The sequence below is a fragment of the Fulmarus glacialis genome, unplaced genomic scaffold, assembly GCF_000690835.1.
Source record: "Fulmarus glacialis isolate BGI_N327 unplaced genomic scaffold, ASM69083v1 scaffold5154, whole genome shotgun sequence".
Lineage (NCBI taxonomy): Eukaryota > Metazoa > Chordata > Aves > Procellariiformes > Procellariidae > Fulmarus > Fulmarus glacialis.
Window position 1 is genome coordinate 21,067 of NW_009206044.1, and position 15,284 is coordinate 36,350.

At 37.7% G+C, this 15,284-nt stretch overlaps 1 protein-coding gene across 1 annotated transcript in view; it reads left to right on the forward strand.

Annotated features, from left to right (window-relative positions):
• LOC104075180 (angiopoietin-1-like) overlaps positions 1-15,284 on the forward strand; it is a gene marked incomplete at both ends in the record, with an annotated part of 41,706 nt that overhangs the window by 14,068 nt on the left and 12,354 nt on the right. The window contains 2 exons of the mRNA XM_009575603.1: positions 4,361-4,488; positions 10,030-10,131. Of these exons, the coding sequence (XP_009573898.1) occupies positions 4,361-4,488; positions 10,030-10,131 (230 nt within the window). The remainder of the gene's footprint in view (positions 1-4,360; positions 4,489-10,029; positions 10,132-15,284) is intronic.

The following is a 15,284-nucleotide window of genomic DNA, read 5'->3' on the forward strand; positions in this document are numbered from 1 at the left end:
TCAATCCCCTCATCCAGACCATCGATAAAGATATTAAACAGAACTGGACCCAGTACTGAGCCCTGGGGAACACCGCTCGTGACCAGCTGCCAACTGGATTTAACTCCGTTCACCACAACTCTCTGGGCTCGGCCGTCCAGCCAGTTTTTTACCCAGTGAAGAGTGTACCTGTCTATGCCATGAGCTGCCAGCTTCTCTAGGAGAATGTTGTGGGAGAATTTTAGATTAGTAAATATTTCAGAAGCTATTCATTCTTAGTAGTCAGTTTGTATTTCTTTAAACCTGGGCAGAAAAACAGGCCTCCTTCATTTGTGATAGCTGTTAGGAACTAGTAAACTCATTTACTATTGACTTATTTTCATGACTGATAGCAGAAAAATAGTCTCACCCTACACAGAGGCATACACAACTAACAATCAGTTAAGGGATTTCCCTGTCTATTGCTTTGGGAAAAGGCCCTACATGTCTGAGCACTCTCACTTGCAAGGTCCAGCAACCCTTTCTAAGAAAACTGAAGAGGCCACAACCTCAGGTGACGACCCTGGCTTTCTACTGAAGGTTAATATCCTGTTAATAGAAGCAGCAGAACAGCTGCTCAGCCCTGGCAGTTCACAGCCTCTGGGTTAGCAGAAACCTCATTGATTTGGGTTCCTGTTCCTCCACAGGGCCATGGAGCAGTTGCACTGCCAGGGCTGTTGCCTCTACATGGGAGCAGCCATCTGATAGAGGTCTGGGCAGTTATGGATGGTACCTGCTGTATTGCCTAGATTCAAATCATCATCCAGGGCATCGAGGAAAAGAAACAGCCAAAAGCCTGATTGATTGATAACTGAAAGAAATAATTCATCAAGTAGGGAAACACAGGTAGCATAGCCCAAGGAGAAAGTTATTGGACTAAAAATTAACCAAATGACTTTTGGAAGTGCAATGAAAGAAGAACTTATTTCTCTTGTTAATTCTCCTTCTGTTCAGGAAAGCAGGATTTTCCACATAGGCATCATTGCTTCAAAGAAGCATGACTTCATCACCAGTTTATTCATCCAGAAAAGGCAATCAAAAAGACCCTCCAGGGCTCCAAATTTTGGCTAAGCATTCAGGTTTAAAAAATGATAGTATTATTTTGCTTGACATAGACTTATCTTTTTCTACAGGTACATAAAACGTTGGCATAAGCATTATATTTGAAAATAGCTAAACTAATGTTAGAAATCTGTGTAAAGTCAATTAAGATCTTGAAGCTGAGCAAAGAAATGTAATGGCTACATATTTTGTTTTAGAACGACTTTATTTGAGCCTTGTTACTTTTTTTAAAATTTATTTACACATCTACCGTATGTGAGCCAATGCATCATACAGGAACTTCACTTGATGTATAAAGGATTCAAGGTCTATGTAATGTTATAGAAAAACAGTCTGGAGCTATAGTAGGTAGAAGTGATTTGGAAATTGTATGGAATATTAAGTTAGAAAAACAACAGCAAACCATAGAAAAAACATATTCTACCCTAAAAGAACATTACCAGTAACATTCCTGAGTATTAATTTTCTGATAAATTTGGGCTGTTCTCGTTCAAATTAAGTCTGATGTATTAAGAAAAACTGAACTTTGTGCTTGTCGTGCTTAATATACTGTGCTGCAATCTGTACTAGTGCAGCTCCTTCACAAGGAGCTGAGCTTTCCTTCCAGTGGGAGGACCAACTCCTGAGAGAGGGATGAGAAGTACCCAAGGAAAGCCATCTTCTTCTGGCTACAGGTTCACTGAATAAAACCCACTACTGCAAAAGAAGCGTATTGTGTTACTTGCTCTATAGGAAATTAACACATCTGCTGTCTGATACTGAGAGGAAGGATGGAAGGAACTGGGCATTATCTATGACATCTACCTGTCCTTCATCTCTTACATCAATGGCAGTTTTACTGCGTTTTTTCTAGTTTTTAAGAATGAGGAAAAAAATATTTCTAAGTATGCTTCCTACAGATCCATCTCCTTAAAAAATTATTTTCAGATCTAATTCTAATTACTCTGAAACTAAAATCTTACCTTGTTTAAAATTTAAATAATATGAGCTTTAAGATATACTCATGATTTTTTTCTCTAACTTTCAGTTAAAAAGGAACCAAATTCAAATTTCCTTGATTGACTCTTAAGTAGTTATTTCCGAGTGGTTTTCAATGTGTGTATAATGGTTAAATAGAGGTAAGATTATCTGCCTACATATAGATATTAAAATATAAGTACTTTAAGACTTAAGGAAATGAACACTCTACCTCTGCATAACTAAATATATTTTTTAGACAAAAGAGACTGATGTCTGCAGTAGAAACAACAGTATTAGAGAAATTCAGGCCAGATAGAGTGGATCTAATCTAAAGCTCCTTGAAATCAATGAGAGGCTTTGCTTTAACTCCTCTAGGCTTTGGCTCCAGCCCCAAGTAATTATTCAAGTTGGACTTTGGCCAGTGATACTAACACCATCTGCTTACAGGAAAGTACCATGAAATCTTTAATTAACACAAATCATGAAGGCCTCATATCTAAAAAATGGCACCTTTGAGAGTGCACTGTTGATGCATACCTTGCTGAGGACCTCATTCCCTGACATCTCATGGGGAAGTGTGTCATCTATTGCATTGCCAGCACTACCTTTTCCAAATATGACCAAGTTTCAAAGCCACTGATTTTCCAATTGAAGTTCATATGCAAATATATGAACCAGGTTTTATTTTTATTGATGGTGTTGGATAAAAATAATAAATATGCAGCAAATATATGGAAAGGGAGAGGTAAGGGGGTTTTGTTTGTTAAAATAAAATTTTAAAAGAAGAAAATAAAACACATAAAAAGGAAAAAAGAATATGATGTGTATAAAATGCCTACCTAGAGAGCAGGATACTTTTACAGTTCAGGATTGGATTTCTCACTATTTTCTTATTTTCACCTTTTCACAAAATCACTGAGGTAAAACATTTAACCTTTCTTGTCCTTGATTTCCCCATCTGTGAAATTATATTAATGCCAATTGATCTGGCAGGAATTTGCCATCCTAAAATACTGCTTTGAAGTGTTCAAAGGGGAGATAGATAGTATATCAAGCTACAAAGCCTTGGCATTATTGTGTACCGCCTTATGGCCTGGATAATCTCACATGTTGTGCAAGGCCGTTGCTTTTCTACACACCATTGTCATTAAACATCAGCTTTGCAGCACAGGCCACTTCATTGAGAGTGAATAAGGCGCAGTCCCTTTTGTACCTATAACTCACATTTTCAAGCCAAAAATGAAAAAGATGTGTCTGTCACCAAACGATGAGTGTGTCTGGAGGACTCAGCTATTGTTTCCTTATTGTAGGGACTAATGAAGTGCTGGCCCAGGCCCTGCACAGCACTTAAGGACATGTTTAAGTTTAAGAATCTGAGTAGACTGATGGATTTCTATGGGAATACTGATGTGCCTAAAGTACGTGTTGTTGGAATGAAGTCATATCCTTCAGTATCATGTGGGTTCACGATACTTGTGTTTGTGATAGTGAAGGAACACTCTCAGATGTTACTCCTTGTACAGGGAATCTCCTGGTGGTTCAAGATTGGGATCCTCAAACATCTCGCCCTCCCGATTTCTCAGCCCAGACTCATATATGTGGTCTGTCTGCAATACGCAGGATCAAGATCTGCACTGGTGTTCTGACATTAATTGTTCTCCTGTTCAGAGCCAAAAATAAATTCAATAAATCATGACTCTAAACAACTGACTTCAGTAGCACTGATTTTTCTTCTTTTTTCCAATAATTGTATCTAGCAACTTTTATGTATGTAGATATGAAAATAATGAAATAATTCTCTGTCAAAAAAGTAAACTTAAGCAAACAGCTCCCTTGCCCCAAGCCCCTAGGCTGCTTAAAAGGCAGTACCTCATGGAGGAAGGGCACAAGCTTTTTCCTTCTAGGGTTCTGTGTTGTTGTCTTGAGCATCTGTCAACAACACTGAACAAGCTTGTCCACCTCCATGTGCCATCTTCTTTGGCAACGTCCCAGATACAGCTTGAGTCAGGGACAACACCTGCAGCTGCACAGACCTTTGCACTCAGAAGGAATGCGCTGTGTTCACCTCTCGGTAGACAGAATGCTCTGTTTAGCTATTTGCATCATGACTTACTTCTGCTGGTGCCTATTCTGCTATCTGTCTGAAAGTTTCATACTAGTTCTTCAATAGAATTTACCATATGCACCGTGTAAGGACCATAGCACAGTTATTACTGTGTATGTTTAAAAGGCATACAATGTGCAAAAGTGGACTTCCTTGATACAGAAATGCTTAAAATCACTGTTATAACTTATACTATCATGGTTTTTTGTTTTGCAGTTTTACTAAAGAATGCAAAAAAGGAGGAAGAAAAGCCTTTCAGAGACTGTGCAGATGTATACCAATCTGGTTTTAACAAGAGTGGGGTCTACACTATTTATATTAACAATGTGTCAGATCCTAAAAAGGTAAAGTAAATATTTGTTTTATTTTCTTATTTGTTAATATGATGTTGCTCTCGCCTTAAAAGAGCATTTGGAGCCTTTGTTGAAGTTCTCATTCTGCAAAGTGTTGTACTGGTATAAATAACCTGGGCTATATTCAGTCTTGAAAAAAATACAACAGAGTGAAGAAAATGATAAACTGTATTATTCCAGATATTCTTCTTTCTTGCTGACAGAGAAGCCTTCCTAATTTCCTACATACATTCAGTAGTTGACTCACTTCCTCCTACTTGGCAAGTTCAGTTGAATCAGACAATGGCTGCAAATAAATCCACGATAAAATTTAGAAGAGAATCAGTAAAGTGCTATAATGAGGAAGCTGATGGGGGGATTATCTGGAGGCACAGGGAAAGAAATAGCAGAATGAGTAGGTTTTAAAGATACAGATTTACAAAAATCCTGCTTCTCTTGCAGGGAGCAGGGGAGAGTATTTTTGGCTGTAAAGAACACAACGTGCTGAAATTAACACTGTTTAAAATGATGAAGCATGTATAATCTTGTTCTTCTCAAAAAAGATCTTTGGGAGGCTTTTGATGAAAATGAAACATGAGTCTGTAAAGGAGACTGATTTTTTGGAAGGCTTTTGGTGCTAAGGTACCCGAGTCAGTTGAAGCTAGGAACATGAGAGAATAACCTAAGCCTGACCTAAATGTGGAGGAATGCTGGTTGTCCCTCTGATGGGGCACTACTGGGAGCAGCCCCCAACAAGGCTAAGAGCTGATTACCTGAGAGAGGAAAATGCAAGGGTGACCAGAAAGTGGGCCAAACAGGAGGGAGGGAACCACATGTAGCTGGAGAATTTATTCTTACTGCAGTAAAGTGGTGACTCTGCAAACAGGAAAAGGCAATAACAAATATTATCGATGTTATTGTCTATAGTAATTTTATTATGATATTAAGATATGTAAAACTTATTTCTAAACTGAATTTGGTTTTGTTAGAGGTCTTTGGAAGCCTGTAGATGTCAAGATGTTATAGTTTACTAAGGAATTAGGGTTCATTAAACCGTGAGTAGAATTGGGGAGGGAGAGTACTATAGGCAAAGATCAATATAACTCTGGTGAATGTGAATGGAAAAATAATTGACATGACATAAAATACATAGGCCCCTTTAAGCATTACTGAACAGGCCAAGAATAATAAAAGCAGTTCTGTAGAAGCTGTTCAACTCAAAATAGAGATGTAACATCAAAGTCCAAATTGCATGTACAAATTGTCAGTAGCTTTTCTTAGCCTTATTAAAGTTCATAAACCCAGAAGCTTGGTTGCAATGAAAAACAATGGTTACCTGAAAGCACTGTGGCACTGATCCTTCTGGTATATTTAGCTTAAACCCACTTCACTGGTAATACAAGAACAGTGACACTATGGAAGCCACCCTGTGTTTCCCCTATATCCCTGTTTGCAGACACAGCGATCAATCACTACAGCCAGCACAACTCAGCTGATACCATTGCATTATTTTTTCCTCTTTTAGCAAGAAAACTAAGGGAGGGGGAGAGAGAGAGAGAGAGAGTGTTGAGGGCATTTCTGCTACCACCTGTTTCTGTCTTGCCCTAGTGATAACACAGCAAGAGCTGATCCCAGGCACATGAAAAGTGTGATTGCTTGAACAGATGTTTTTTCAGACATTAAGGTCATACTAACAGTCTGCAAGGTAGTGCTGTGCAGAGATAGATGAACTAACTGCAGCTGAGATAGCTTCAAAATCACATCAATGCAGCACTGTGCCAGGACTAATTAGCCCAGAGGTAGCATCATGCTGACACAGTTAGATTGCTCTGGGACCCAAGATAATATCCTGATAGGTACTCCATGGAGACATACCCGTTGTTTAAAGCCAGCTTAGTTATCTGGATTACCACAATGCAGTGCACAACTCTGACATGTCTTAAGAGGCTTAATATATTGTTACCTTCTGTAATACTCGCAGCCACTGGCAACTGTGTCAAGTATAATAATTTTATACTTCAGGTCACAAACATATACCTTCATTTCATTTTATATTTCCTAAGAGATACTTACTAGAATCCTGACATTCAGTAGAAAAAATCCCTTTGTCACATACATAAATATTACTGTCAGTTCTAGTTTTTTACTGGTTTTACCTTCATATATTCATAGACAATTATCCTCCGTGCTTACAGCTCGATACCATTTATATGCCTCATTTTTATATACTTACAAATTTAGATTGCATTTTTTCTTTCATGTTCGTAGCTTCCACAGTTCATTAGTTTAGTTCATTAGTCTTCCAAGCCTGCACCAAAAATCAGTGATTCATTTCTGTTTAAAAGGATCTTAATAATATCCCATATTTTTGAGATGGGGAAAGAAAAAGATAGGCTTAAAGTATTAAGCTAATTAATTGACTTACTTTGATGTGTGTGTGTGCAATGCCTGATGGTGTTGACAAATGATTGTCCCTAGGTCATAGTGAGAGCAAAGGCAAGAAGAGTCCTCTCAGTCCCCTGCAGAGGTGGGGTCAGTGCAGGGGAAGCAGAGACTGCTGATGAGCAGAGGAGCAGTGGGAGTGAGGTTGTCACCATTTTGGAGCTGAAGGAACCATGTCACCTTCAGGAGCTGAAGTAGGCCAGGGGGACTGGTCTGAGTGCATACAGAACCTCCCCATCTCCCCTTGGATCAATGTATTGGACTCTCTTACTGTTTCCTCTAATGCCCTCACAAGCATGACTTCTACCAACTTGTGGGTGCACTGCACTGAAAATGTAATGTTACCAATTGCTAGTGGAGTCTATATATCTTGATCTTTATGGCTCTGCAAAAGCCATTGCCACCGTTGCCGTGAATGCAGCCTTCACTCCTTCCCCTCTACATTCTGCCTGTGGACGTCCTACCAAATCGGTGTAGGTGGTCTCTCTGAGCATATCTGCCAGAATTTTAACCCATTAAATGTATCCTAGCCCCATATACTGTGGAGGCTGTCATCCCAACGTGGTTGCCTTGAGGCTTGGTTTCTGCATAGCAGATACACATTCCCCGAATCTCAAATGGCTGGACTTGATCCTGTTACTCCAAGCAAACAATGTAGACTTGTGATGTCTTAGTGTGCATGCACTTAAAATACAGTATGTGGTAATGCCCCTTCTTTTGTTTACTTTAAAATTGGGCTGATCTCTAAATGATTATTATGAAGTTTATAATAATTTAGTCCATAAAGCTAAAACATGTATAAATAATCTCATATATGCCTTTCAGTAGCTTGAGTATTTTTACCCATGCATTTAAGGAAGGGCAAGAGTGCAATGCTTTGGATGCTCTTTTAATCTAAATCAGCTTATTTTATTGACAATAAACTCAGAATCTAAAGATGCATACAAACTCAAAGTCACTTTTCTTCATCCTTTTCTTTTCTGGTAAAGGGTTAAATATCAGAACATTTTAGAAGGTGTTTAATGGCTGAGTGCCTTGGCCTTGTCTGGGACAGAAGCCAGTCCAGGACATTTGTTGGCTAGAGCTATGCACAATGAACATCTATAATCAGCCTGGCACTCCTGTTAATACAGCAGGTGTTTGTGTCTACCACCATGGAAAGTGCCAGACCACACAATGATGGCTAGTGAATAATGTGCTGCTGCAAATCTTACTTTCACTATGAAGTTTTCTCTTTTAATTTACTACATTATTCAGAAAACATCAAAGTATTTTTATAGGTATTTTATTATATTTTAGTATGAAAATTCATTTTAGTATGAAAAATATTTTTTTGTGTGCATCTTTAAAATGAGTAGTCTTAATGCAGTTGAGGATTTAATGCTTTAAAAATTGGCAGTGGATTCATGGGAGCTTGAAATGACTTATAAGGAAAGTAAATCCATCATTTAGAAATTCTCACTGTAAGTCAGACTGAAGAAATTAAATCCTGTAGATAAATGTTTTGACTCGCAGTGTCTTCCCTGAAGGAGGAATAGAGCCAAAATGTTTGTCTACCAAATTGTGGGTTTTCTTGTGGTTGCTCTAAAGCAAGTTCACATGTTTGCACTGTTCGGTACTCTGTTTCCTTCCTGTACCTACACAAGGACTTTACTTGGCATGCCTGGAGCAAATTAAAGCAAAAGCACTTGCAGAGGATTACTATGACAATGCTTATGAGTAGGAAAGATTTAGAATTTATTTGCCTGAGGGTGGAATATGGTTTTCTAGTCAACTGAGGGATGAATTTTTATTTAACTGAATTGGATAGTAACCTTCTATTTGGCAAAGCAATTTAAAACTTTAAATTACCGACCAGTGCTGAATGGATTGACTCTTGTTGATATGAATGCCAAAAGCTAAGCTGAAGGGTGACACCTCTTCAACTCTCTTACATACTGACATCTTACTTAAAAAGAGGGATATAACTATTCAAGAGCACAGACAAATGAAATTTAGGATAGTTGCAGTGCCAACATAGCACGGATGAGTACACAGGAATGAAAATCAGGAAAATTTGCTTGAGTGAGTAGCACTGAGAAACTTAGTCGGATCTTAAAATCAAGTGTCATACAAAAATAGGAATAAAAATGAATACTATCACTTGCCACATACCAAGAAAGGTGAATGGATAAGCAGTATTTGCATTTTTTCAATATTTTTCTTCTATATTTTTGAAAGGATAATGTAAGAAGAGTGAAAAATGAATGAAAAGTAAATATCCATTTTGATTATTATATGGATTATTTAAGATTAATAGATTTCAGTTAATGCAATATTCTAACACCAAGTTTCAGCAAAATTGTCAAATTGTTAAATTATCCTTAATATGCAGAATCTCAGTATCTAAGTTAGAATTTTATTAGTGCAATGATGGCAGAGTATGATCTTAGATATTCAGTATAGGTCTTAACTTCTGAGCTTGTCCCACAGACCTCTGTTCTTGAGCCTGTTCCTATCCATGTTCTCTGTCAGCTGTAAGGCAGCTTAGACTGAGATCAACGGTTTCTGTTTTGGGACACTGCCTGGCACACTGTAGGTAACATTACAATACAAAGCAAAACAGAATAATCTCATCTGTGCTACATTTTGGACTACTTGAATGGGTATTTTCTGTAAGAATTCCTGAAGATTCTTTCTTGGACAGAATGACGCTCTGCTAAAAGCTGTAGAAAACATTATCACTGAAAAAAATACTCATTTATTAAGAGGAAGAGAATGATTTCAGGGGCACTGCAGAGGAAATAGAAAAGGAGCATGGAGGGAATGTGAAGAGGAAAACTGAGGATGCAGAGGAGGATGATGGGCAGATGTTCTTGGGTAATGTGCTGAAAGAAGAGGAGACATTACTGGGAGAATTGCACTGAGAGCTCCGATTGTAATCAAGTGATTGAGGATACCATTGAGGGCATAGGGCATGAACCCATAGGAAAACAGGCTTCCTTAGTTCTGTTGCTCACAAATATTTTTTTCCCCCTAAGATGACAGGATTCCAATGCAAGTTTGTTTTACTGGTTTTTTTGGTTTTGTTTGTTTGTTTGTTTGTTTGTTTGGTTTTTTATTACTGCATAGGTCTTTTGCAATATGGAAGTTGCTGGAGGAGGATGGACGGTTATACAGCACCGAGAAGATGGGAGTCTGGATTTTCAAAAAAGCTGGAAAGAATACAAAATGGTAAGGTGAAAAATGTGGAATAGCTGTACAGTTCATAGAAGTATTAGATTTCAAATAGTACTTCCTATTATCTTAAGCAGATAGTTCTGCGTATAGTGATGTGGTGTGGTCCTGCAGTCTTTTATGAGCTACCTTTTGTCATGTCTGTTACTTTTGAAAATCATATTTTTTTTACTCAATTAGTTGAGTATTGTTTCCCATGACTTAGGGTTTCTTTCAGATCAGTTACTGAGATTAAAATGAGGTCAGGCACAGGCATATGCACTAAAGAATGTTGCTGTCCATCACTCTGAAGTTTTGACTTGCTGTGACATTAAGGGACAATAGGCCTGTGATGATGTTCCTAATGCATGGATGTTTTCAGCTGAGGGGAACTCCTTCAGAACTTGGGGCATCTCAGGTAGGAGTGAAAAGTTTTACTGGGGTTTATCCCAAGTCATACAACACCTCTGCCAATCAAGCCAATGTACTGGAAATGTTGATACTTTGAATAGGATTAAAAGAAAATAAATAACTTACCAAATTACAGATGACGTGATTTCAGCAGGCTATTTTCCCTTTGCCAGCTCAAAAAAAATTTACTCCAATCTAAATAACTTCTGAGTTTTTTCATTCGCTGCCTGATCAAACTTTCTGATGGAGCTCCTTTCTCTGAGTCCCTGAGGACAGTCTTGGATTTCAATGACATTCCCAGTGAAGTTTTCAGAACTGTGTTATCAGCCTGGAAGAGGAAAATCTTTTTTCCAACAGTTTTCAAAAAGCATTAAATGAAAAGAGCATTTAAAATGTTTAAAAATAAAACCAAATTCAGTTCAGTAAAAATTTCTATGGGAAAAAGTTCTGTTACAGAACTTACCATTTCAGAAATAAATGTAATATCAAGTTATTGAACCAAAATGTCATTTGGGATTTTATGGATGCTTTCTTTTCAATATTTTTATATTACTTGAAAATATAAATTATAGGGATAAAAACTACCCATTTGGGTCAGACCTTTGCTACTATGGATAACCAGAGGATGTAATCTGTTTCATAATATATGTGAAGTAAAAATAATATTAAAATGACAAATAGATATTTTTGAATGGATTAGCAAAATTGGAAATGTTTTTTTTAGAATTCATAAAGTTTTAATTTAGCAGGAAACTTAAAAACTGTTTTGTTCTATTTTGGGTCAGAGTCAAATAAAATATAAAACTCCAATTTATTTTGGGGAAACCAAAAGTTGAAGGTTCTACCTGTTCTACTTATAAGGAAATTAGAATCTGTATATGCAACCTAACTCATTCTCTACATATAGGCTGTTTTAATTTATACATACCATATGAATTATTGAGATTTACTCAGTTTTTCTCTCCTGTGCTTTTTATTAGACTGTTTAATAAAAACAGCCCTTTTTAAAGTTTTCGCATGTGGCCTTTTTTCATATATATTTCTTTACTTAGTCAAACATTTTTCTCAAATTTGCCTTTACAATGCTGTGAGCCTATTCAGGATTAGATTATGTTTATTTTGTCTAGTTCAAGCAGTCTGAATTGATTTTGCTTCTCTTTAGGAATGCCATAGTCTTCTAAGAGATCATTTACTTCTACCAAATTAAAAGGATTTGTTTTGGACTTTTATGGATAGCTATCCTATAAGTAAATCATGAGAAAAGATGGGATTTAGGCTTGTCTCTGCTTCTGTGACCATTTCACCAAAGTAACTAGCTTAGGCACCCTCCTGTGATTATCTCATATCACCAAATGTTGCATGATAGAGGCTGGTGGATGATCTGTGGATTACTGGAATACGTGACACTGTTTGAGTTTCAAGGCAAGGACATCACTAACTTAATTCCCTCATTGTTCAGAGAGGGTACGCAGTGTCTATTGGATCACATCCTTTCTCCTTCCTGGCACATTTACCTGGTGTTTCTTCCAGTAGAAACGGAGTAGTGTGGTGGGGGAGACAATGATACTTGGTCTTACTTGGAGTGGTTGAATTTAATATGTGTTCTCTCAGCCCATAGTTCAGATACATCTTTCCAGATTTGCTAAGACATTTTTGTTGTGCTTGTATCTCACTAGGGCCCCAAATCTAACAGAAATAAACAATATCATAATAATATAATAACAGTAATAATATGTCTCCAGGGCTTCTTTTAGTTTCAGTGCATTTAATTCTTATTGGAAAAGAATCTGGAAAGCTGTTGAAGTTATTCAGTTACAAGCAAGTACTGACTGCCAGCTTCTGAGCTGGACAGGGACTCAGGCCACCAACCCGCAGTACTGCTAGTGCCCTCACAAGTTATTGGCTGTTCCAGTTTTAGGAGGCCATTGCACATTTTCTCTGACTCTAAGTTGAGATCCTTACAGCAGGTAGCTTGGAAAGGGTGCACATGGAATATTCTCTGCAAAGGTGAGTGACAGCACTGCTGGGTCACAGGAGTCACCTGGCACCAACTCACCCTGCAGACAAACTTTGAGGCAATCATTGTCTTTGATTCAGTTTCATGCTGGTGTCTTCATCTTACATGTAAGTATTTCAATTCCTGTTCTATGTGTTTTCCAGACACCAACACAGGAAACAGGTTAAGAGAGAGATAAAGTAGCCATAAATCTTTTGAAAGTAGGAAGTATACAACTCCATCCATACATAAATTGCCACAAAGTCAGTGATACTATAGTAATAGTGTTCGTAACTTCTTCTCCTTGTTCTTTTGGCTCCATTTCCATTGGTGTCCAATCTCCACTCTGGAAAATAAAGTTACACTTTCTTTAGTATCTAAAACAATAGGTAATGAATACAAAACCTTTTACACAGATTTGTTGTTATGCAAGATTGGTTATGCCATCTTCTTCATTAGTGGCATATGTGCTTACCAGTGTAATTTGTGCCTTTGCTTCTAAGAACTCATTTCTGACTACGAAATTTCTTGGGCCATTTCAGTTTTGTACATTCAATACTAATTGGAAGAAATTCAGAGGAAAACCTGTGAGTTCATCCTCCCATTCTTTTCTTATCAGTGTCTACTACATCTGTTCTTTCACATTTTCTATGGATTTTCCATTATACTATTTGTTGCTTATCAGAAAAATCTGAAGTGAAGCAACAAATAATTTCTTTAACAACAGCAGCTAAGATCACCCTGAAGCAGGTTTCAACCATTTTTCATATTTCCTTGCCTGAGGAGAGTATGTAAAACACTATTAGAGTTTTGACCTCTAGAAGGAGAATATAATTTTAAAAAGTTATTTCTTACCATTTGCAAACCTCAGCCGCCTTTAGAAGGAGGGATTCTACAAGCTTACTTTCTAAGATGCTGTTTCTGGCATTTATTAGGCAGTCATTAGCAATAACCAAATCCAAGCAAATGATTAGCTCATGTGCTAACTTGGCTATCAAGACGACTTGCTCAAATTCCAGCTTTTCAGTTCTTGGATGAATGCACCTTTCCCAGTCACTGTCTCCATTTTTGCCAAATTAGATGATGGAGTATTGGATTCTGTATTCTCTAGCCTTTTAACATGTCTAGTTTAATAATTCCCATGAACTTCACAGAAGTTATTCCACATTCAATAGCCCAACGTTCAATAGCCTATCAGTTTCCTAGGGGGGCTTCTTGGGGGTCAAGTCTATTGGGGGCTTCCTCAGACCTTTAAAATTATTTTCTTGCTTTCTATCATTGGAGAAAGACTCTCAACAGGTATTTGAAATTACGTGCCTTGGCCAGCCCACAGCAATCCTTCTCCTAGCCAGTTTTTTTTTCTCGCCTGTCAGTATTTAACTGTGCTGCATGCCTGTATTGCTACAGTATTGTTATTTTCCTTTCTCTGATGAAAGCAAGCTATCACTTTTTTAATAATTCATAATGTCATGAGCTAGATTAGGATCACTTGTACATATTACACTCATAGCTGAATTTCTAAGCTTTATGGCAACCACCTCCTATCTTCCTGACCAGCAGCTGGTTTTTCTTTTGGTTGTCTGAGGCAAGAATGAAGTTCAGCAGTAAATTCCACACCCCCTTAATCTCGTGTTCCTGATTAACATCTAAGAGTCCAACACCAGTTCAGTGCTTAAAACAAGTCTGCTGCCAACTTATCTCAGAAGTCATCACTAGCATTTGTGTGTGCCTGAAAACCACATCTACAAAACCACTTACATTTCTGTTGGGGTTTCTTCTTTTTCTTTTCTCCTTAAAGCTGTTGGGTCAAATTGATGGCTAGCTCCATAGTGCCAATATGGTATAATGCCAGAACAGGATAATTTATGCTCTTCCATGGCTTAAATTCTGCAGCACACTGAGAGCCGGACCGCAGAGATGGTTACCAGAATTTTCTCAAGAAGTATTTCTAGATGCAGTTCTAGTGGGCATTTACATTACGTTATCTGGAATAATCTGACTTTCCTCTGAGCCTATAATTAGTAAATTATAACTAGTATAACAAGTCTGGTGGTCCATGTCTTCTGCTTACCTAAAAGACAGCTGAACGCCTCTTCAGACTGTAAGTCTTTGATTTCCTTCTAGGCATGATGTTTTTTATCCTCTTTGATATACTTCCTGCAGTTGACCTCTGTGAGTAGTTTGGACATAGGTCCCACCCATTTCCTGGAAGACCTTCTAGTTTGTGACAATCAGGTTGCTGATCACCTCATGTTTTCACGTCACCAGTCCTTGCAAATCCTACAGACTGCAAGTTGTGTATTTGGGTGTCTAGATCTACCTGAATTATTCGTAACAAGAGCTACTCTTCCAGCAGATTTTATTTCTTAGTACCATCTTTCAGTTCATTCTGAAAACTTCCAGATGTTACTTACATTTTTTTTTTTTTTTTGCAAAGTGTCCAGCTCCTGTTTTAGAATGTGGTCTCCTAATTCTTTTTATGGCCTCCATCTGTTTTAAGTCTTATTTTAATTTTTCTTGTGAAAGTTTCAGTTCCAGTTTTCAGTTTTGTTATAGAATCATAGAATCATAGAATCACTAAGGTTAGAAAAGACGTCTAAGATCATCGAGTCCAACCATCAACTCAACACCACCATGCCCACTAAACCATGTCCCTAAGCGCCTCATCTACACATCTTTTAAATACTTCCAGGGATGGTGACTTAACCACTTCCCTGGGCAGCCTCTTCCAAGGCCTGACCACACTTTCAGTAAAGACATTTTT